At 57.2% G+C, this 23,565-nt stretch overlaps 1 protein-coding gene across 3 annotated transcripts in view; it reads left to right on the top strand.

Moving 5' to 3' along the window:
* Nucleotides 1–22,734, top strand: part of TRIM8 (tripartite motif containing 8) — a 52,370-nt gene extending 29,636 nt beyond the window's left edge. For 2 of the 3 annotated variants that reach the window (XM_075935574.1, XM_075935573.1), the window contains 5 exons: nucleotides 13,629–13,727; nucleotides 15,062–15,295; nucleotides 16,042–16,073; nucleotides 17,008–17,123; nucleotides 21,295–22,734. In XM_075935574.1, coding sequence (XP_075791689.1) covers nucleotides 13,629–13,727; nucleotides 15,062–15,295; nucleotides 16,042–16,073; nucleotides 17,008–17,123; nucleotides 21,295–21,902 — 1,089 coding nt within the window. In that variant the 3' untranslated portion in view covers nucleotides 21,903–22,734. The remainder of the gene's footprint in view (nucleotides 1–13,628; nucleotides 13,728–15,061; nucleotides 15,296–16,041; nucleotides 16,074–17,007; nucleotides 17,124–21,294) is intronic. The other variant, XM_075935575.1, reaches the window with a different exon arrangement.
* The last annotated feature ends 831 nt before the right edge of the window (nucleotides 22,735–23,565 follow it).

Below are 23,565 nucleotides of genomic sequence, written 5' to 3'. Positions count from 1 at the left end.
TTTCTGCCGTCGTCGGGGTGTCCTGGCCAAATCCAGCCCCGGGGTTTGATTCCGACCCCCCGAAAAGTCCTTCTGTGGCGTCCAGTGGGTGCAGCGTTCATCCTGGCCTGCCTTGCATTGCTCTAGTACCGCAGCGTGCTCTGAGACCGCTGTCGTGCTCCACCCCAGAGAAGGCCGCATTTTAGTGGTGGCCGTATCGAGTCGATTGCTTGTTGGCAAGCCGGAGTCCTGTTGCCCTGCGTCGACCGGGCACACATAGTTACGAACACACATTTCTCTTGGGAAATTTAATTTTTTTGGTTAGCAAAAAATGTGGGGAAAGCGCCCAAGCATGGGATGCAGGCCGTGACCAGTGTAGGTAAGGGGCGGGGGGGAGTGTGTGTACACACACTTGTCTGCTCTGTCACTAGTGTTTTGTGTCTGTTTCCCAAAAGCACCACTGTGCACGACTCAGGTCTCGCCTTGGACTGGTTTTACCTCTGGCCCGTTTAAGGTTGCTCAAGATAGGCAGAGGCTGTTGGTGACCTCTTTTTCTCTTGCTACAGCTTCTTCCCTCGCCCCCCCTTCGCCTTGTGTACTTCCCTCCGCTCCGTCTTTCCGGTTGTTGCAAACAACGTCCTGTCCTTTCCTCACCCGGCTGCTCAGAGCGAGATCAGCAAAGGGGGCAGAGAGAGAGAAGCACTGCTGGACATGCCCTCTGCTCGGTGCGAGAAGAGGGCTAGCTAGCCAGTCGTGTTTAAATTAAAGGGACAGTGTCTGTTCAGAAGATTGGGGGGATCTTAAAACATTTATCAACAACTCTGATCAGAATATGGCTTGTATTTCTGGTGGTTGTTGGCATTAGAGTAGCCTCGAGGGACCCCATTCTGGGAGTGAGGTCCCAGCTATGTGGGGAGCCCAAACCCCCCAAAAGGATGGTCCAGGTAAGTTACAAGATGATACTAAACGGCTTAAGATAGTTAAGACCAAAGCAGACTGTGAAGAGCTTCAGAAGGATCTCGCCAAACTAAGTGATTAGGCAACTAAATGGCAAATGAATGTTAATGTTGATAAATGCAGAGTAATGCACGTTGGAAAAATAACTCCCACGCTGCACACAAAACGATGGGGACTCATGTAGCTAGAACCACTCGGAGAGAAATCTTGGAGTCATTGTGGATAGTTCTCTGAAAACATCCACTCCGTGTGCAGCGGCAGGCACAAAAGCAAATAGAATGTGATGAATCATTAAAAAAGGACAGAGAATAAGACAGAGAATATCTTATCGCCTCTCTCTAAATCCATGGGACATCTTGAACACCGCGTACAGATGTGGTCGCCTTATCTCAAAAGAGATGTTGGCATTGGAAAAGGTTCAGAAAAGAGCAACAAAAATGATGAGGGGTTTGGAACGGCTGCCATATGATGAGAGATTGAAAAGACGGGGACTTTTCAGCATAGAAAAGAGGAGATTAAGGGTGGATATGATAGAGGTCTATATAATCATGACAGGTGTGGAGAAAGTGAAAAAGGAAAAGTTATTTACTTGTTCCCATCACGTAAGAACTAGGGATCACCAAATGAAATGAATAGGTAGCAGGTTTAAAACAAACCAAAGGCAGTTTTTCTTCACGCAGCACCCAGTCAACCTGTGGAACTCCTCGCCAGAGGGTGTTGTGCAGAGCAGGGTTCAAAAAAGAGCTCGATAAGTATTGATGGTGCTAACTTCCATGAATTTATTAGCCAGGATGGATAGGGACGGTGTCCCTTGCCTCGTTTGTCGAGGGCTGGGAATGGGCGACAGGAGAGGGATCACATGATGATTCTGGGGCGCCGTAGGAGAACTAGGGAGCAAAACTCACCAGCGCCAAAAAAAGGGGGGTTGGGCTGTTCTCCAGGGGTTTTCAAGTATCTAAAAGGGTGTCACAAGGAGGAGGGGGGAAAATTGTTCTCCGTGGCCTCTGAGGATCGGACAAGGAGCAATGGGCTTAAACTGCAGCAAGGGAGGTTTAGGTTGGACATTAAGAAAAACTTCCTACCTGTCAGGGTGGTTAAACACTGGAATCAATGGATTAGGGAGGTTGTGGAATCTCCATCACTGGGGATATTGAAGAGCAGGTTGGATAGACATCTCTCAGGGATGGTCTAGATGGTGCTTGGTCCTGCCGTGAGGGCAGGGGGCTGGACTCGATGAGCTCTCAAGGCCCTTCCTGCTCTAGCGTTCTAGGATTCGAAGCCCCACGCAGGAGCGCCCATCGCAGCACAGGGCAGAGCCAGGCTGACGCGAAATGTCGAGGCGGAAGATGCAGCTTTGGTCCTGTCTGGGGTTTGCTCGCACGGGCATCGCCAAAGGGGAAGAGTGGAGACGGGGATCCAGCGGGCAGGACAAAGCTGGAGTTGGAGTGCATCGTTTTCCGCACCTGCCGTGGGGCCAGCTCCGACCTCAGGCTCCCCTAGGCGTGTGCCCCGGTGCAGGTTAGCGACCCACTCTTCAGACAGTGCTGGGGGGGGGGGGGGTTGGTCTCCAGTGGGGTGGGTGGGAGTGATGCTTATTTGCTAGGCACTGCCAGGAACAACTCGGCTTTGGCCAACATCTGAAAGTCAGAGAGTTGCAAGATGGCTCCTGAAGGGATGGGGCCGAAACAGTGTGCACGCTGCTAGCTGCAGAGAGCCCTGCCCAGTGGTTAGAGCATCCGCCTAGGCTACAGGAGACCAGGGTTCGTTTCCTTTCTCTGCGGTGGGCTGCGCCCATGTGAGTCATTTGAGTGCCCTTCATTCCCCTGGGTCCAATGCAGAGAGCTGCCCTGCCTCACAGGTGTGCAGGGAGGGTAACTGCATTTTAAAAGCTTGCCAGGTGAGAAGCTTAGCTCGATAGCTTCGGATCTCTTTATTTTCAGAAGCGCGCTAGCGCTCGCTTGCTCTCACTCTCTCTCTCTCTCTCCTTGTTCTAATCTGGTGAACCTTGTATCTTCTGTCTGGAATCCGAAAAAAAATACATAATTTCTACAAAGCTTTAGTCTGTAGTCCCAAAATTACCTCCTCCTCCTGCATCTCTGTGTGTGTGTATTGGGCCCAGCACCCTCAGGACCTGGCCTGGGATTAGGTGCTTCTGTAATACAAGCCACAGTTGTGTATGGGGTGTGTAATGGTGGCTGAAAATGTTATAGGCACGGAATCTTGTTGACATTCAGTGAAATTTGAGACCCTAACTCCCCTAGGCACCTTTGGAATATTGCAGCTCCTGTGTCTTCGCTGTCCTCTGATTATTGCTTTAAGGGGCCTCTTTTCTGGGGTGCTCAGTTTGAGACATCAGCCGGCTACAGCTACCAATGGTCCTTTTAAGTTTTCCATCTTTGTGTGGAATAAATTTTGTCCTGTGCACTGAGACGCATGCAGATGTGTACTACCGATAGAAACCTATGCTCCTGGCTGTGGGCACTCTGCCAATCGGCTGGGTGGCATTTGAATCTCTCCTGGGCCCAAGCCCTCAGCATACAGGGAACCCTGAATCTACAATACAAAAAAAACCAGCCTGTGAAAGTGAGTCTCTGAGCCGGGTCACTGACTTGGCTTGCAGGGCTCCTGCCGTGGCACTACAAGGAGCAGTGAAACCTGGCAAGGGGGTAGGTTTCGGGGCCTGGGCTCCAGCTGTTTTGCCCAATGGCCCAAGTCCGTTAGCCCAGGGTGAGACTTGCGGCTGTGAGGGGTGGTTAGTGGCAGTGGGGACGTGCCCTTGAAGGGGTCTGGGCTTCCCACATGTGCGCCGTGGTCATCAAGTCCAGTCCCCTGCTCTCCCGGCAGGACCAAGCACCATCTAGACCACCCCTGACAGGTGTCTGTCTAACCTGCTCTTCGGTATCTCCAGAGATGGAGATTCCACAACCTCCCTGGGCAACTTATTCCAGTGTTTAGCCACCCTGACAGTTAGGAACTTTTTCCTAATGTCCAACCTAAACCTCCCTTGCTGCAGTTTAAGCCCATTGCTTCTTGTTCTATCCTCAGAGGCCAAGGAGAACAATTTTTCTCCCTCCTCCTTGTAGCTACCTTTCAGGTAGTTGAAAACCGCTCTCCTGTCCCCTCTCAGTCTTCTGTTTTCCAAACTAAACAAGCCCAATTCCTTCAGCCTTGCCTCAGAGCTCATGTTCTCTAGGCCTTGAATCATTTTTGTTGCTCTTCTCCGAACCCTTCTCCAATTTCTCCACATCTTGCTTGGAATGCGGTGCCCAGAACTAGACAGAAGACTCCAGTTGAGGTCTAATCAGCGCAGAGTAGAGCGGGAGGATGACTTCTCGTGTCTTGCTCGCACGCTCCTGTTAATGCTTAGGACGCTCGCGGTGCCGGTCCCTGTTGGAGCATTTGCAATACTGTCTTTTCCTGCAAATGGCATTTGGTTCCTGTTTGTGATTCCTTGGGTTCTCAACGCCTCCCAGCTGACATGTATGTTCCCAGGTGTTCTTACGGCCCTGGCCACCGTCCATCCTCAGACAGGTAGCTTTGGGCTTTCTTTTATCCTGGTACCTTCCATGGTGTCTGCTTGGGGCTGGATCAACACTAGCCATTCAGCTGCATTGGAGGAGAAATTCTATGCGACACCAATAGACGAGGCAGGTGTCTAGTGCACGTCCATTCAGCTCAGGCCCTTGTGGAATTTGGGGTCCCCACGGGTCGGCTGCTGGGAGGAAGCTGAAATAGTATTTCCCTCCATTCAGAGTCCCATTGTGCTCTGAGGCTGGAATTGCTTCCGCTTGCTGCCCGCGAGCCAGTGTGCGGCCGGCTGCTAGGGAACCAGCCACTGCCTTGGTAACTATGCACGGTGAGAACAATAGACTCACCCCCGTGGGGGCTAGTCCTGCAAGATGCTGCGTGCCCGGCTTCCAGAGTGCTCAGCGCCTCGCACGAGAGACGCGGCCCCTTGGCCACGCTGCATGATGGGAGAGGAAGTGTGAAAAGCGACAGGGCAGCCTCTCCGTGCGGGCGTGGATTCCTTTGTGGCTAGAAACCTTATTTATTCATAAGACCCCATCACCATTTGTATAGAACGTAAGAATCCTTCCTTGCGCGCTACCAACGGCCCCATGAATTACTGAGCCTCGACGAATCTAAACAAGCCGATTTGCTTCTTACCGTTGAGTCTCTTTTTGCGTTTCACTTGGCTGGAGAAATAGAACTAGACTGGTCAGTTTCTCGTGGTGTTTCTGGTCAGTTTCGCTTTTGGTTTTCCTCCAGGACTGGCTTCATGTCCTTGTATTCGCAGGGGACGGCTTCAGTAAAGAAAAAGGGCACCCCTTTATCCTGAAATAAAACTGAAATGAATCCTTTGTCATGTATATTGTGTCCCTTGAATTTCACGTTTTGGGGGAATGTACGTTATGTGGTTTTTTTCATTGTTTTTGTTAAGGATCTTGCGTGCGGAATGGCTTTTTTTTTTTTTAATGGAATACATCGATCCGTTGCCACCCCAGCAATTGATTGCCTGGCCTAAGCTTTCTTAGGCACTGGGAAATATAAACTGACAGACATTGCACAGAGACAGAGGGGCTCGGGTTATGTGCGAACTGAAAGACTTCCCTGCAAATCTAGGGGAAAATCACTCTTTGAGTGGGGAATCCGGGGGGAGGAGTTGGGAGCAAGGTGCAAGGGAGATCCTTTCCTTTTCAAAACAGCTAAAGAACTCTGGCCCTGCTACAGAGGAAGAAAATTGCTCTCATAGGCACCGCAAGAGGTGGCTTCTGCTCGTATTTTTTATTAATGGAGCTAATTGCCGTGGGTCCAAATGTTCCCTACCCCTTAAGCATACAAAAATCGTGACTTGGGACCCCCAAAATCAGAGATTTCTGACTCCTCAGTGGCATCAAACCGTCACGCATTTCAGCTTCTTTTCTGGGTCTTCTGGTGTCGGAGTCTTTCGGTCTCTCTCAGCGGCATGTTTTCCCGTTTTTCTCTGCTTCCGCGAGGCCTGGGAGCTGCAAGCAAGCAAGCTGGGATTTGCACATCATCGCAGAACTCGGGGAGCTGGGGTTTTAGGTGAAACGCCACGTGTTGTGGGACGTGTGACTGATTCCGCAGCACGGCTGGCGCAGCCACAGATGGGTGAAAGGGTTGTGGGGCCCTGTAAGTAGGTAGGGGTCCCACAGTTAGAAGAGCTGCCAGGGAACAGAGAGGCACAAGGTGCTTAGCATGTTGGTCGGGCCTCTCCTGAGCCGGGAGCTGAACCCAGAGCTTTTGCACACTGGGAGCCAGGAGCCAGTACCCCTGCTTCGGGCCCTGCTCCACGTTGGGGCGGGGCGTCCCGTGGAGGTCAGCAGGGACTTTTCCCGCCTGCTGCAGGGCGCGTGGGTTCTGAGGCTGGTGGTGGAGAGACAGAGACGAGCCGGGGCTCGGGAGGAGAATGCAAAGGGGGCTCTGTTTCGAGGCCACAGAGCGGACGCAGCCCTTGTCTGTTTCATGGGTCAGTAGCTTGCGGCGTGAGAAACCAAGGTCTTGGGCTGCACCAGGTCTGGGCGGGCCTGCCTGGAACGTGGGAACGGCCCGGGTTATGTGGAGATCAGAGTGCGGGCTGGGGCCGATCGCATCGGAATGGGCCTGCAGGCAGGGGCTGTGCCGGAGACGGTCCTGGGGTTTCTCTAGCGTTCCAGAAACACATGTGTCGCTCCGGTTTCCATGGCTGCCTCTCGACTGCAGCAGTGTAGTGGCTTTGAGGAGGGGTGGCACGAAGCACTCGGCTTCTGTGTTTCTAGGAGGCCCCTGAGAAGGGATTCTCCCTGCCCCCCCTCCGGAAGGGGGGGGGGCGGGGACGTGGCAAAGTTTTGTCAACTCCTGGCTGGCCTGAGGTGGCCCACGGTTAGATCTGACTTCTGAAGGGGAACCCAACAGCAAAGGCATCTGGGGGCCAGCTCTCCCTCTGCTTCCTACGTGCTGACTGAGGCTCACCGGGAGCCCGGTCATCGGGAAGAAGCGACCCACCGAAATCGGGGCCTGTGGACCGATCTGGCATTGGAGGGGAGTCGTTTGCTTAGGTTGGCTGTGGATGCTGCTTGGAACGGGAGACTCGCCCTGCATGTCCATGCCCCTCACCGGCGGGTGTGAAATCGGCGCGGTGGAGGAGAGAGGCTCTCCCGCATTCCGGCTTTGAAACTGACCCTGCTGGCTACACCCATCTCCTTCCCCAGCGATTCCCTGCCCTTCCCCGTCCCCCGGCTCTTGTTCCAGGGGTGGAGCGGGTGCGGGCAGCAGGCAGGCGTCGGCGGGGAGCTGTTTTCTTGGACGTCTCGGCTGCGGCGGGATCGTGTGGCTGTTGCTGTAGCCGCTGGTCGGTGGCGGTCTTTGGGACCGTGCGGAAGCGTCCCAGGAGGGAGGTGAGCAGGGATCTGTCTGGGCCCGGCACGGTGTGAAGGCTGCGCCTGTGGACGGAGCTGTAGCCTGTCACTTTCCCGTCCGAATCGGTGGCCTTTGGATTCCATGTGCAGAAACGCCACTGCAGAAGGCAACAGTCGGCAACACCTTACAGGCGTTGGCATCCAGAGCCCTGAATGAGCCCCAGGGCGCTGGTCCGAAGTTCGTTAGTCTCCCACTCAGGCTTGGGCCATTTCTCTTGGATGTTGCCAACATGGATTTCAACTGGTGATAGATGGTCACCTCTGGGGCAGTGTGTAGTCCACACGGACTGTATCCTGGGGACAGGTCCCAGCTAACTGCTGAACCTGTCCAGACCTCTGGGGCTTTGGCCCCGATGTCCAGCCAAGCTGCACACGAACACGCTCTGTGGAGGGAGAGACCAGGCCCAGGCTGCACGGTGACGGACTGGCTGGCCAGCCAAGGTTCATGTCGCTGCTTCCTGTGTGGTCAGTAGCTGTGCTTGGGCGTTTGAAAGGCACGCCCTCAGGTGACCGAGCAGGCATTTAAATATAGACTCATAGATTTAAGGTCAGAAGGGACCATTATGATCATTGAGTCTGACCCCCTGCGCAATGCAGGCCACAGAATCTCACCCACCCACATATGAAAGAGAATAACCAAATTTAATAGGGAGCAGGCTTAAAACAAACCAAAGGCAGTATTTCCTCACACTGTGCACAGTCAACCTGTGGAACTCCTTGCCAGAGGATGTTGTGAAGACCAGGACTTTCACAAGGTTCAAAAAAGAACTAGATAAGTTCATGGAGGTTAGGTCCATCAATGGGTATTAGCCAGGATAGGCAGGTATGGTGTCCGTGGCCTCTGTTTGTCAGAAGCTGGGAGTGGGCGACAGGAGGAATCACTCGATGATTCCCTGTTCTGTTCAGTCCTTCTTATCAGTCCCTGCCTGGCTAGAGGCGCAGCGCTGTTAAACCGCGTTTCATTGGCCACTTGGAACGAGGAATGTAAAATCACGTTTAATCGGTTAACCGGATACCCATGGGCTGCGTCTAGACTGGCATGATTTTGCGCAAATACATTTAACGGAAAAGTTTTTCCGTTTAAAGTATTTGCGCAAGAGAGTGTCTGTACTGGCGTGTGCCTTTGCGCAAAAGATGTGCTTTTGCGCAAGAGCATCCGTGCCAGTGTAGACGCTCTCTTGCGCTAGAAAGCTCCGCTGGCCATTTTAGCTATCGGGCTTTCTTGCGCAAGAAATTAAGGTGGCTGTCTACACTGGCCCTCTTGCGCAAGAGGGCTTATCCCTGAGCGGGAGCGTCGAAGTATTTGCGCAAGAACCCCTGATTTTGTACATTATGAAATCAGTGTTCTTGCGCAAATACTCGCGGCCAGCGTAGACAGGCGGCCAGATTTTGCGCGAAAGCGACTGCTTTTGCACAAGATCATGCCAGTCTAGACGCACCCCACGGTCCCTGTCAACGGTGGGCGGGGAGCTGCTCCTGTTCCCATTGGCTAACTGGAACCGGTGAGCCGTTACGGGCGATGTGACCAGGTTAACCCTTCGCAGCCCTACTGGGCTCTTTCTTGGCCTCCTGAAACACCGGGGTGTCAGAGGGGCTGGCCTGGCAGTGTGAGGTCTATGATACAGAAGGGGGCAGCTCTTCTGATCAGGAGCGGGAAGGTTTGAGGGGGGCAGGGAAGTCCAGTGGATGGAGCCTTGCATTAGCAGGTAGGGATTGGAGCCGGCAAGTCCAGCTTCCCTTTCTACTTGGCCGGGTCTGATCAGATGGCAAGTTTTTCAGGGCAGGGGCTGGCTCGGTGTTTGTACAGCGCCTGGCACCACCGGGCTCCCCTTTCCCTTGTGGCCAATCTGTGCTATGCAGTATACATACGAATAATGCTGTAAGGGTGCATGCGGCACATGCATGTGTGTACGCTAGTTAGCTGGTAAGCGTTACCCTTACCGGGTGATATTTGCCAGTCACAGTTAACCGTAGGCCCCAGCCATTCTGCTGCTTACTAGTTATGGTTTACCCGAGGCCCAGCCAGACTGCTGATTGCCGGTTACGGTTAACTGGAGGCCAGGCGGGCTGCTCTTGTCGGTTACAGTTAACCGAATAGCCCCCACCTGTCCCCATTTTAAGCAGTTAACTGGGTTTTTACACCCCTAGCGTGCACACGCCCCTTCCTGTTCATTGCACAGCTAGTCAGTTTCACTGGCGCAGCTAGTCAGTTTCGAGGCCGTTCCCTGCTCCCGTCCCCCCGCCTCGCCTAGGGGGCTGCCTACAGACCCAGCTGGGGAATGCTGGTTTGTTTTAAAAGCTACTTTCCATTGTGAACGTTAAAAATAAATCCCAGCGCCCTCGTCCCCTGTTAGGCTCCCTAACCTTTGCTGGCGGATTTTAACCCGTGGGCTTCTTGACTGACGCCGGGGGAGAAAACAGCTGGTGAGGACTCTGTGCCGTCGTGGGTTGGGCCCAGAGCTGAGGTCCGCTCAACATGTCAGTCCCCCTTTGAGCACCTGAAGGTCCCCTTGGTGCCCGGCTTCTCCGAGGATGCAGGTGCCCCGGGCCTTAAGAAAAATGACCAAAGGAGGAGGCTGTACGGTCTTGCTTATGAATTACGTTGAAGGCTACAGCCTTTCCCCGCAGTGCAATTAATCATGGCAGCTGTCCGCCGCCCCTCTGCCTCCCTCTCCACCTCCCTCCCCCTGCTTAGACCAGGAATTAATTACTTGATTATAAATCCCAGAGTGTTTGGTTTATATTAGCAATAATCCCCTCAAAATTGGTCTTTGCTGCCGCTCTCCTCCACATAGCTCTCCCAGCCGGTCGGTTTCCAAGCGACCCCTCCCTTCCGCCTCTGTCATTAACCGTTAGGAACGCAGCGGGTTTTTCGGACGAGCTTAAGGCAGGGAAGAATTCAGGGCAAATGTCTGAGAATTCTGTGTGCGCGTTACGGGCAGGGCGCCTTTGACACAGTGACTGGTTTTGCCCGGCACTGGTCCTGTACCAGAGGCTCTTAGCTTGCCTTCTGGCAGGAACACCAGGCCTTGGAGCCAAGCTGTTTAGCAGATGACTCAGAAGCTTGGAGCCATTTTTGGCTTTTTAATTGATTCGGTCTTTTAGGGCTTGGGCGTGTGCGTCTCTTCCATTTGCTGATCCTGGGGAAGACGCTGTCCTGGTCCCAGAACTGGATTCCCCCAGTTGGACTAGAGAAAGCGGCGGGCTGGGCTGCTTTGAAAATGTTCTTTCTTCTCTCGGCCCTAAATCCTCAAGGACGGGCCTTCTGCCTCGGGCGGGAACGTGCCAGAACGTCTTCTCCCACCGGCGCCGCGTGGACTCCCGTGTGTAGGCGACCTCGCAAAATCCACATGCAAATGTCCATGCCAGTGATCAGCCTGGGACCCTGTTGTGATCTTTCACTCCGCCGGCCAAAACACTGGGCTATGTCTACACTGGCGTGATCTTGCACCAGAGCTATGCAAACGAGGCTAAGCGTGGACTATCGCCGAGCCTCATTTGCATATCTAATGAGCAGCCATTTTGGCGGAAGAGGCTCTTGCGCCGGAAGGAGCTGTCGACACGGCCCCTTCTTGCGCAAGAAAACCCCTCTTGCGCGATGCCGTTCTTCCTGAAAATGATCAGCGTAGCGGCGTTGCGCAAGAGGGGTTTTCTTGCGCAAGAAGGGGCCGTGTAGACGGCTCCTTCCGGCGCACGAGCCTCTTCCGCAAAAATGGCAGCTCATTAGATATGCAAATGAGGCTCGGCGATAGTCCACGCTTAGCCTCGTTTGCATAGCTCTGGCGCAAGATCGCGCCAGTGTAGACATAGCCTGGGGGTGAGAGTAGAAATTCGCCAGCTAGATGTAGCTGAGTCTTTATTCTCCCCAAAACGCCCGTATCAGAAAGGGAGGCTGCCTTCTCCCCTCGCTTGGGACGAGCCCCCTCATGGGACAGGCTGTTGATCAGCCTTTCCTTCCTATCTCCCGCCTTGTTGTGTCTTTCGCTCGTTACACAACAGAACCAACGGGAAAAAACCGCGAGGTCCCAACTAACCATCTTTGCTCAATATCCATCAGGCTGGGAGACCTAGGGACGGACACACGCCTGCTCGGACTGGTTTCTGGCAGCGTCTACCACTGGGGCAAGGAGCCTGCTTTGGGTTGGGGGCTGCTGACCCACAGAAAATCAGTCCGAGGCCACATGCAAGCAAGAAGCTAAGAAACACCCCTCCCCGGCGTGAAGGGTCTCAAGCCGGCGAGCGTGGAGGAGGAAAAAAACTCCCTGCATTCCCTGCTCACAACAGACCCTGGCTGGTAGATGATGTGTGCTCCAGCTCTGTGCGGGAAGGGGGGGGGGAGACAGAGGGCTGGCGAACCAGCACGGCTCCCCAGTGCTGGGGGCGGGTTCCCCGAGCCTCAGGGGCCGAATCCTGCCCTTAGATTCCCCACCCCGGTGTACAGCCTAGAACGGGGTCGGCGTCTCTAGAGGGCCTGTTAAATGGGATTTGGCCTCGTTCCCACACGCTGCGCGTTTCGCTCCCATCAGCCAGGCTGTACTATTTTCCCCCCCTCGTCACCCCTAAAAAAATCTGGGAGTGTGGGGATTTGGACTGGGGGGGGGCGGAAAGCCGGCACTTGTTTTCTACCCTGGCGTGTGACTTCAGACACTCTGCGCCTCGGTTCCGTGTGTATCAGACGGGGAATAACTGATCTTTCACCCGGCAGCTTGGGATCCTCTCGAGGAGGGACAGAGGTAGTAAGAGCAGCATAAACGTAACGCCCTACGCCAGGGGTCACGCGCGGGGATCGAACTGGCAAACGTCTGTACCGAAGCAGCCGCTTCCACGCCTGGAGCTAAAGGAACGGCTCAGTCAGCTGGCGGCGGTAGTAGGCAGTTATCCCTACCAGACGTTAGGGTGACAACATACTCGGGCAGCTTGCCACGTTGATTGCCAGTGTTAATAGCCCCTGGGGTTCTTTACTTGGTTGTTCAGATGCAAACCTTGTCCCTAAGTGAGGGGGAAGTGGGGTTACGTGGGGCAGAGGGAGGAGAACAGGCGGGAAGCTGGTTTCTCCGCTTGTTTTATTTGGCTCTTCCTCTTGGGGGGCCTCTTCCGATTGTGTTGATTCCTGTTCGCAGCCGGGCCTGGTGGCTGTCTAGGAAGCGGTGCAGGGAAAGGGGTTCCCATGGGTCCCTGGGTGACCCTGGGAATTCGGTGCAGCCGGATGGTTCTCTGGGGGTCTGGGAGGGAGAGCAGATATCAGCGTATCCAGGGGAGGGGCTGTCCCGCCAGCCCCAGTCTGTGTCCGCTAATTGCGATGGTTGCTGTTACCGTGACAGCATCGCTTGTAGGGGGGAGCCGAAACGCTGGATCCTAACCAGGAAGGGGTCACACCCCTCAGTGGCCAGGACCGCTGTGTGGGGCGGGAACATCGACCTTTCAAAGCCGACCCTCGGGACCGCTGCTCCAAGGTGGCCTCCAGGCGCAAACAGGCTGTCGGCCTAGAAGAGTTCACTTATCAAGAAAGAACCAATGTAAAGTCCCCTCCCCGTGCAGGAGGAAGCAGAGATGTCTGTTCAGAAAAAGGCAGCACAGATGACGAGGGATATGGAACAGCTGTCCTGTGAGGAGAGATGAATAAGACCAGGACTTCCGGCTTGGAAAAGAGACCATGAAGGGCGGGGGGAATATGATAGAGGTCTGCAAATCGTGGCAGGGGTGGAAATAGTGAATAAAGAAGAGTTATTTACTCCTTCCCATAACACACGAATTTGGGGTGACCAAATGAAATTAGCAGGTTGAAAACAAAGAGAGTATTTCTTCACACAGTCAACCTGTGGAACTCATTGCCAGAGGATGTTGTGAAATCCAAGACTAGATAGAAGAGGGTTCAAAAAAGCAAATTCATGGAGGATCGGCCATCAATAGCTATTAGCCAGGGTAGGAATGGTGTCCCTGGCTTCTGTTTGTTGGAAGTTGGGAAGGGGCGACAGGAGAGGGATCACTTGATGATTCCCTGTGTTGTTCCCTGGCGTTGCCCACTGTCTTTGGTCTGGCTGCTCTGTAAGACCCTCCCCTGGTCACTGCTACCCCCAGAAAGCCCCGGCGCTACCGGGGCCCGTGAATCAGGGGTGGACGATTCCAATCGCGGGGCAGGAGGGAATGTCACCCCCCCGCCCTGGCGACTCGGCAGCCAGCGTGCCGCTCAGCTGCCCCCGTTGCTGTTGTGTAACTCTGATCCTCTCCCCGGCTCGCCCCATGCCTCATGGCCGCCTGCCCTGTCTCTTGCAGAAGATGCTGATGAAGCAGCAGGACCGCCTGGAGGAGAGGGAGCAGGACATAGAGGAGCAGCTCTACAAGCTGGAGTCGGACAAGCGGCTGGTGGAGGTAGCTGGTGCTTTTCCCTTCCTCGTGGCCCTCGCCCGCCGGCCTCCGTGGGGCAGAGAGGGCTGGGGGCAGAGGGGGCCGGCGTGCAGTTAGCGCTCTGCTTGGGGCCAGGGCAGCGGGGAGTCATGCTGGCGGAGGTCTGCCAGCCTCGGGGGACCTCCGGGGAGGGCAGGGAACCAGCGAACAGAAAGGACCCCCCAGTGAAGCCAGGGTTCTGCTGTGGGGAGTCGGGGTTGGGAGGCAGCTGGGGCTGAGTTTGTGTCCCTCTGCCCCGTTCCTGGGGCCAGGAACCTGGGGGAGGTGGGGAAGTCGCTTGGTACAAGAGCTCCCTCCCCCATCAGGAGAGGGGACTCTGGCTGCGCTCCCCCCAGCCCCATGGAGCCTCGGGATGGGAGAGGAAGGTGCCTGGGTTAGGGGAAGGAACCGTCTGAGTACACCCCAAGCGGAGCTGGTTCCAGGCAGCATCTTGGGGCAGGGGGTGGGACCCTGAGGGGTGGGGGGGAGGGGAGATTTCAGAGGCCGAAGTTCATATTTTGCTTGGGGGGCAAATCTGTAGGGCCCAACCCCCCCCCCCCCCCCCCGCCTTCGGTTCCAGCCCGGCCCACTGCAGCTCAGCGTTTCAGGTGAAACTCACCAGGGGGAGGTCTCAAGCCAGCAAACACGGGGAGGTCCCGGCCGCCGTCCCTGGTGCCCCGCAGGCAGGCGCTGCCGACGAACCCAGGGCCCCAGGACGGAGCTCCCCCTGCCGGTCGCCTCGGGTGCTCTGGGGCAGACCCGAGCCCCCCAGATCCCCGGGATCTGCTTGGCTCAATGCGATGTCCCAGCAGGGGCCTCGAACCGCCCTGCGGCCTCGGCGGTTCCCAGGCTGCTCCCCTGCCCTGGAGCTGCTCTTCCACCCACCCTCCCGCCCAGGCGCCCCTGGGAGTGGCAGAGGCGTGGCCCCGAGGCTGCCGGCCGCGCTGGCGTCCGGGTGGAGCGAGCGCAGGGCGGGCGGGGAAGGGCTGGGGAGACGCCAGGCCTGGGTGGGCGACACGGAGGAATCTGCTGAGATTATTCCGTCCCCCACGCCAGGCCCGGAATCGAGGCGTCCTGGCCCATGAGGCCGGGCCGCTCGCTCCTGGAAGTCCCTGCCCAGCCCTGCCTAGCTGGGTCGGGGGCTGAGGCAAAGCCAGAGGGCCGGCCTAGCAAGAGAGGGGCGGCAGGGAGAGGCAGGGGCCATGGCCCTGTGCCTGGGCGGGGCCGGGCGGCCGGTGGGCGGGGCCGGGCGGCCGGTGGGCGGGGCCGGGCGGCCGGTGGGCGGGGCCGCGGCTGACCCATGGCACGCCCCTCGCCCCCAGGAGAAGGTGAGCCAGCTGAAGGACGAGGTGCGCCTGCAGTACGAGAAGATGCACCAGCTGCTGGACGAAGACCTGCGCAAGACCATGGAGATCCTGGACAAAGCCCAGGCCAAGTTCTGCAACGAGAACGCGGCCCAGGTGCTGCACCTCAACGAGCGCATGCAGGAGGCCAAGAAGCTGCTCAGCTCCGTCCAGGTCATGTTCGACAAGACCGAGGACATCAACTTCATGAAGGTGAGGGGGGGCCGCCTGGCCGGGGGCAGGCGCAGGGAAATCCGGGGCCTGGATTCTGACAGAGCAGAGGAGGGATGGGGGACTCCGTGGGGCAGCTCTGGCCTGGCCGGACCCCCCAGAACAAGGACCCTTGGGTTTCATGATGAGCTGGGAGCAGAGGAGCCCGGCACCCCCACGTCCCGGGGGCTGGGAAGAGCTGGAGCACCATATGGGAGGGGCTCCGGGGAGGGGACAGGGTAGGGTCCTAGCCTGGCTTCCTGGTAGCTGGAGTAGCTTTTCCAGCCTCCGGCCTGGTGGCTGGAAGCCGGGACTCCTTGCTGGCCGGCAGGGGTTGGGGGGGAATTGGCCCGGGGAGGGAAGGGGAGGGGTGTTGCCTCCCGCCGCCCCCAGTTCCTGGCCCATCTCTAACGGCCAGTGGATCGGGGCGGGGGGTGGGTGCCCTCGGACTCCTGAGCCCGGCTGGGTCTTGGGACTCAAACGGTTCCCTAAGGCGGATGGTCAACCCCCGAACTCCTCGGGGGCCTGCCGCTTCCTTGGGCAAAGCGGGGAGCTGTTGGGCCGAATCCGGCTGAGGAGCAGGAATTGACGCCCGAGTAGAGGCCCGGTGGCTCGCCCAGCCCGTGGGAAAGGCCAGGGCACCCACCGGGAGGGAGCCAGGCCTGGGGGAAGGGTGGGGCGGCAGGTCCTGGGAGAGGCAGAGACAATCCGCAGCAGCTGCTGACCAGCCTTTCTCCTTCCCCCCTCAGAATACCAAGTCTGTGAAAATCTTAATGGACAGGTAAGAAGCCGATCTGCTGGCCAGGATGGGAAGGGAGGGTTTTCACAGGCGGGGCCGGAGGGTGGGAACTCGCGTGACCTGGCTTCTCGCACCCCCTCTGCCACAGACTCACAGAGTGACCTTGGGCAAGTCACGTTTCCTGCCTGGTGCCTCAGTTTTCCCCCTCTGTAAAATGGAGCTATATTTCCCCCCGCTCCCCTGGGCTTGGGAGGGTTGAGCCCCGGCCGGTTGCAGGGTGCTTTGCGGTCTTCCCATGAGAAGTGTTGTAGACCTAGAGTGCCCGGCAGCGGTTGTAGGATCCGGAGACGTTCCCTGCATTGGGCGGGGGAAAGGAAGGCGGGAGAACCTTCACGGGGAGGGAGGGAGCACGACAGGCGCGGAGGGCGGCACCCGGCCCCGTTCGTTCAGTGGTTCAGCTCTGGGTCTGCGTGCGGGCTCTGCTAGGACGCGCCACCCCGGCAGGATGCGCCTCTTGGTCTCTCCCACACGGGCCTCGCCGAGAGGCCGGGCACCCCGAGGAAGCCTGCCCCCTAGTGGTGGCCTACCCAGGCGCAGGAAGGGCCCCGGCAGACGCATTAGCCCCCAGCCAAAGGGGAGCTGGGGGGAGAGTCCTGGACTGACTTGGGGGGCCGTGATCCCAGAAGGGCGGGGAGGATGCAGCTGAAGGGAAAGGGAACGCAGGCTGGATCTGCAGCGGTAGGCTGCGGGGGAGCCGCGCCGCAAGGGCCATGGGAAACGAGGCTGGCCAAAGCCCCAGAGAACGGCCTGCCCCGGCGTTTGGGCTGGGGGCCTGGCTGTTCTAGAGGCCGTTCCCAGCGCTCCAGGCAGACGGTTTGAGGAGGGGAAAGTCGGGAGCCGAGGTTGGGGGGGCAGAGGGAGGAGGGGGCGCGCGACGCCTCTCCTGAGTCTTTGCTCTCGTTGCCCGTCGGGACAGGACCCAGAACTGCACAGGCGGCAGCCTGCCCCCGCCCAAGATCGGCCACCTCAACTCCAAGCTCTTCCTGAACGAGATCGCCAAGAAGGAGAAGCAGCTGCGGAAGCTGCTGGAAGGTGAGTGGCGCGTCCGGCGCCGGCGTCCTCGGGAGGTGGGAACGTGCCGCCAGTTCGTCCGTTTCTCCCCCTCCAGCCGTAGCGCCCCGGGGACCCGTTGCCTGGTAGCGTGGTGCCCCGCGATCAAGATGCTCGTTGCCTGCGGGGGGAGAGGAAGCCGCATTCCCCCTCCCCTGCTGGGTTGCTCTGAGGTCAGCGGGGTTCGCCCAGGGCTGATCAATCTGCACTTTGCAGTGTCGTGTTGCCAAACCTTCGCTCCCCGTCTCCAGAGTCTCCGAGGGAAATACGGCAGTTCCCAGGCTAAAAACGCCCAGGGAATTGAATGCCCCAGCGTCAGAACTAAGGGTCACCAAATGAAACGAACAGGTAGCCGGGTTAAAACAAAAAAAGGAAATGTGTCTTCACACAATGCACCGTCAACCTGTGGAACTCCTTGCCAGAGGATGTTGTGAAGACCAGAACTTTAGCAGAGTTCAAGAGAGAACTAGATAGGTCCATGGAGGTTAGGTCCAGCAATGGTTATTAGCCGGGCTGGGCAGGAATGGTGTCCCTAGCCTCTGTTTGTCAGAGGCTGGGAATGGGTAACGGGAGGGATTGCTAGATGGTTCCCTGTTCTGTTCCCTCCCTCTGGGGCACCTGGCATTGGCCACTGTGGGCAGACAGGACGCTGGGCGCGATGGACATTTGCTCTGACCCAGTTTGGCCGCTCTTAGTTGTGCATTCACTTCATGAGGGTTAAAACCAGCCCTGAACCACGGTCGCTGTGGTAGAGCCGTGGGAACTCACGGGGCTTTGCTCTGGAGTGATACCGGCGTGACCCAGATCGGGATCTGGCCCTTTGTGTGCGAAGGGGCTTCACGTGCAGGAAACCGCCTGCGAGGCCGGCGGAAACCTCCATTCCCCTTCCGTCGGTCTGCCGCGGCCAGCGAGCTCCCCGCTCAGCTTGTCCCGGGACTATAATCTGGATCTTGGGGCATGAAATTTCAGTTTAGGAGGCAGCCTGGGGGTTCTGGCCAGGTTCCAGAATTGCCTTCTGCCTTCCTACGTGCCCCCTTGCAATTTCCATTGGCTACCGCAGCATGTACTGTGCTCCATCGGCGCGTCTGGGGCTTCTGCCAGCCTCGGGATCTCCCAGGCCAACGTAAACTAGCGAAGGATGAAAAGAAACCGGCACTGGCAGGAAGGAAGGTGGGCGGGTGAAGGATTTGGCAGTGGGGATGAGAGATGCTAACGTGTCACTTCCTGTCCTGAAATGCTGTGCAGGGCACAACCGCCGCAAGCCCTCCCGGGGGAATGTCGGTTTTGCTTTCTGCTGATCGGCAAGCCAGTAAAACGTGCTTTCTCTTGGAGGCTGGGGGAGAGCGAGTACGAAAGGGGACTGGAGAGACTGCATTTAAATAGACATTAGTCGTCTGACCTATCCCGTCTCTAAACAGGGATGGAAAACGGCTACGCAGGCAGATGACTTTCCCACCCTGCGCAGAGAATACGTGCAGGATCTGAACCGAATCAACCTCTGTCTTTGATTCCCGTCTCTCCATGTTACCTGGGCACCTGCCTGCCATTTGCCTTTAGCATTGATTTAGGGCTTGTCTCCACTACTGCATCTATCCACCGGAGATCAATTTAGCGGGTCTAGTGAAGACCTGCTAAATCAATCGCCGATTGCTCTCCCATCCACCCAGCGCGGTGTGAACCCTGCAGTCAGGAGATCTAAGCTCCATCGACTTGGGTTGTGCTGCTGACATACCTCACGTTGCGTAGCTTAGATCGACTGGTCCCTGCAGCATAGACCTGCCCTTAAATAAAAGAAACTGTGGCTTGCTCCTGGGCTTGGCTGTGCTTAGCGCTTGTCCCTGCAGACCCTGCCCTGAGTTCCCTCTGTCTCCGGATCCCCAGATCCTTTCCTAGCCCCGTGTGGGAGCTCATAGGGCGCCCCATCCGGCTTCCAAGGGGACCCAGCAGACATGCCTGCAGCTCCTCGAACCCGGCGTCCCGTTCCAAGGCGGGCGTCTGCCTCGGAGGCCGATTCTTGCCAGGAAATGGCTCTGCAGTCCGGGTTTGCGCTGGGGCTCTGCTGTGGCGCCCGCGGGGGAGAGGCAGCAGGCCCCCGTAGCGACTCTGACCGGGATTGTGGGTTGATGCTGCCGGCACAGACCGAGCCCGTGGCCCAGGGGATGCTCCCGTGCAGAATGGTGGCCCAGGACTGCAGGGTCTCGCTCGCCGGGAGGGTGGCTGAGCTGAGTTAGCTGCAGAACTGGCTTCTTTGCACGCCTTCCCCCACTCCCTGCTCTTGCTCCTGGGCCCTGCCAGAGGGCCCCCTGGTGCCGCAGAGCCGCTGCCGGGCCAGGAGGCTGAGGTAATGTTTGGCTCTAGCCGGCAGCCAAAGTTCACCTTGTACACCGGCCGCCAGCAATGCAGCTCCGGCTGGGTCCCAGCTCCCTCACCCTAGGGCCAGGCTGGGGCCGCGGGGGAGAAGGGGACGCTGGGCGAGTGGGAAGGAATCGACTCCACAGTAGCCCCATGCCGGGGGTCAAGCAGCCCCGGTGCCAATGCTCTCTCCGTTTTTCCCCTGTGTGTGCGGAATAAATTTTGCTACGCGCACCGAGGCATGTGCAGGTGTGCACCACCAGTAGAAACACACGCCACTGGCTGTGGATACACCGCTAATCAGCTGAGTGGCGTCAGAATCTGTCCTTGGTGGCCGCCCGAGCGCTCAGCTTACAGGGAACCCAGTGAACAGTTATGAGCGAGCCTGGGCGTTAGGGAATTTCAGCGCCTGCCTCTCGGCTTATTTCCGAGACGCCCTGCTCACTGTCCTCGGCTGCTTCCCGAACTAGGCCATTAGGGTCTGCGCAAGATGGAGCGACCCGAAAAGCTTCTGCCCACACGGAGGGACTGGTCCGGCCGGTCTGTGGGCTGGCTCAGGGCAGATGGCGTGTGGATTGCTTCTTTCCACTGGCTCAGGGTGGGATATCTCCCCAGCCTTCCTGTCCGTCTCCCCCGGAGGCCTCAGAGCTGTCTGGGTCTAGCCTCAGGTTTGCCCCGAGTGCTGGCAATTGGAGGCCCCCATCTTAGCTGGATTGGCTCCCCCTTCCAAGGACAGATTCTTGGGGGGGTGAGGCCTGCTCACCTAAAGAGTCTCTAGCGTGTCCCCTGCGAGCCGCCGTCCGCCCACTGCCCTGGGCCAAAATCTCCTCCCGCTTCGCAGCCGAACGTTGGCTGATCTGCCGGGCCGCTGGCCACCGCCCCAGAAGCGATCGCACAGCTGCGGCGTCCGCTGACGACGTTCCGCCTGGCAATCGGCCAGGCTGGGGGCCAGCACGGGCTAGTCGGCCCTGCCGTGGAGAGCACTGAGATTCGGTAGCAGGTGCTCTCTCTTCTACGTCAGCGCCGCGCCGATGTCGGGGTCCGGCCGTTGTCTGCGAGCCGGCTCCGAGGCGTGTGCAGGGAGCTTTGTGCAAGCACGCTGGGGCGTAGGGCCGCTGGAAAGCTGTTCGCAAGGACCTTCCTCCCTCCCCTGTGGCGTGCAAGCCACGCGGGGTGAAATGCACCAGAAAACGACTGCCGGGACAATCCACTTGGCAGGTGGCCTGGTTCCTAATAAGCATCAACTTCAGCGTTCTGAGGAGAAGGGGGTCTCCACCCCTGCCCGCCTTGAAGCTCCACCCACATTCTGCTACTTCCCCCCTATGCTCCGCCTCTTCCTGCCTCTGCTCCTCCCCCTCAAGGCTTCCTACCCACCTGGAACAGCTGATAGGCGGGGGGGGGGGGGGAATGAGGGACCAAACTTGTTGAGCCAAAAAAAAAAAAATCATCACTGTGCCTTTAAATCCCCGCTGTCAATGCCAGACGTGGCAGTGGAAAAGTGGCCCCGCCGGCCTTCCGTCCGAGAAAAACAAAATACCGGATATTTTACATGTCCAGGATTTTCTGGGGTTTTTTTTTTACCGGACAGGGGCCACAAATGTCCGGGTGAAAACCGGACACCGGGCAACCCTACCAGAAGGGGGACTGCTTGGTGGGGCCGGGTGGGTGGTCTGTGCTGTTTGGTTCCCATGGGGGCTCCGCTGTAGCGTTAGCGCCTGTGGTCTGGTTGTGAGCGTCCCCTCTTGCCTTCCAGGGGTGGTTTCTGATCTGGCCGTTTTGTCTCTTCTCTCTCCCCCTCCAGGTCCCTTCAGCACCCCGGTCCCCTTCCTGCAGAGCATCCCCATGTACCCGTGCAGCGTCAGCAACCCCGGGGCGGAGAAACGCAAGCACTCCACGGCCTTCCCCGAAGGCAGCTTCCTAGAGCCATCGCCTGGACCTGTGGCCAGCCAGTACATGAGCCAGGGCGCTTCCGCTGGCGAGGGCCAGTCCGCACAACCCATGGTGCCTTGTAGCTCCACGCAGCACATCGTCGGACTCCCCAGCGGCCCGCAGCCGGTGCACTCGGGGTCCGTCTTCAACCCATCTCACTACCCCAGTAGCACCTCATCTCAGCAGTCCGTGCTGTCCCAGTACGGCGGGCGCAAAATCCTGGTCTGTTCAGTGGACAACTGTTACTGCTCCTCGGTGTCCAATCACAGCGGGCATCAGCCGTACCCCCGGTCGGGTCACTTTCCCTGGACAGTCTCTTCGCAGGAGTATTCCCACCCTCTTCCCCCCGCGCCGGCTGTACCTCAGTCGCTTCCCGGACTTGCCGTGAGGGACTGGATAGACGCCTCCCAGCAGCACGGACGTCAGGATTTCTACAGAGTCTATGGCCAACCTTCCACCAAACACTACGTCACCAGTTAACCCTCAGACTCGCCACGGAGTGGTGTTCCTGACGCTTTCGGAGCTCCGCGTCCAGTTTTTCTTGCTGTCTTTTTAAATTGCACCCCCCCCCTTCCTTCCTGCTCCGCTCTTCGCCGTTGGGGAGGGTCTTTTTCTCTCCTCTTCCTCTCTTTCAAGTATTGGTTTTAATTTAATTTTTCCAAATTCCTCCCCTCGCTGGAAAAAGACGAGGATGAAATTAACGAGGAGAAATGAATGAGGTTTTTTCAATCAGACATCGGGTTCTGAATTTTACACGTACTTGCTACGTTCTGGTTTTGAAAACTTGCAGGGACAGTGGCTCCTTTTCTCTTTCAGTATCTCTGGGCTCTTTTTGGTTCATTTTTATTTTCCCTTCCCTTTAAAGAAAATTCTCTCATTGATTCAGTAAGAAACAATATTTGTAGATTTTTTTTTTTTTTTAAGGCTGATTTTTTTTCCCTGTGTGCGTGTGTGTGTGTTGAAAGGCTACTTCTCATGCATCCTGGCTTTTTTTCCCCCTTCTTTCGGAGATTTGTAAATACACGATGGCAGGAGATTTAATGCACAAACAAAACAAAAAAACAACAAAAAAAGGGAAAAGAAACTTTAAAAAAAAAAAGTAAACAAAAAAAATTCTGTTTTAGTTTCCGGGAGCGAAGCGTTGCCACGTTGCACACGCCCCTTCCCGTGTATCGCTGATGCAACTTCCTGTAACAAGCACTTTGTATAAAAAAAAAAGTGGACTTCCTGCTATAAGGCACAGGTATTTATTCTGTAACCAATTTTAGAACACAAAAAAAATATTCAAATAAATGTGATCACTTAGTGCAAACGGTTTGCTTTGGTACCCTCCTGCCTTCCCCTCCCCAGGGACCCGGGATGCGTTGTTCCGATAGACGGCGGCGCATTTATGTTAAAGACGAGCTAGTCTCAGGGTTGATGGGCGTCTCTTTACGTCAGGCATTGGAATGTTCCCGTGCACAGCGCCCGGGCTCGGGGAACCCGCGAACGTTGGTGAGACACACGCAGGCTTTGAACCTGGGGGGACCCTTTTTAAAATTAAGGGGCCCGATTCTGGTCTCCTGTTGGGCCGGATTCTGCGGTGGCTCAATGCCTCGGCTCCTTGCTCCTGGCCTGCTGCCCCGCAGCTTTGTGCGGTCCACCTGATTCTCTCCTCCTCTTACTCCAGTTTTTGCAGTGGTGTAAATCCATTGCCTTGAGTGGAGCAGCTCCTCGATCGCAGCTGCGATTCAGGCTCCTCACATCCTCCTTTTGCTACCCGAAGCAGCAGAACACGCGAATGTGGTCCTGTTGATTTGAGTTGGTGTGGGTGCAGGTTCTGAGCCGGTAGCGGTTCCCAGTCGCCCTGGGAATGAGCAGAGAAAGCTGCCCGTGCACGCCCCGTCGGGCCTTCCTTTGGTTCTCTCCACGGACGCAGTGTAAATTACTCCGGAGTCTTGCTGGGCGCGTAAGATCCCAATCAGACCCGTCCTCTTGTCAATATCCCCCAGGCCACCATGTGTGTGACTCCAGCATTCTGCAAGTGGTGTGTGTTCAGGGATGGGGCCAGGACGAAGAGGCAGGAGCCCTCACTGCGCACGGCTCTTATCAGCTTTCGTCAACGAGCAGCGCGCCCCGTCCGCAGACCAGTCCTAGCCGCCCC

This window comes from Pelodiscus sinensis, chromosome 8 (genome assembly GCF_049634645.1).
Source record: "Pelodiscus sinensis isolate JC-2024 chromosome 8, ASM4963464v1, whole genome shotgun sequence".
Taxonomy (NCBI): domain Eukaryota; kingdom Metazoa; phylum Chordata; order Testudines; family Trionychidae; genus Pelodiscus; species Pelodiscus sinensis.
Note: the sequence above shows the minus strand (reverse complement) of the source record. Positions and strands in the feature narration are given on the sequence as shown.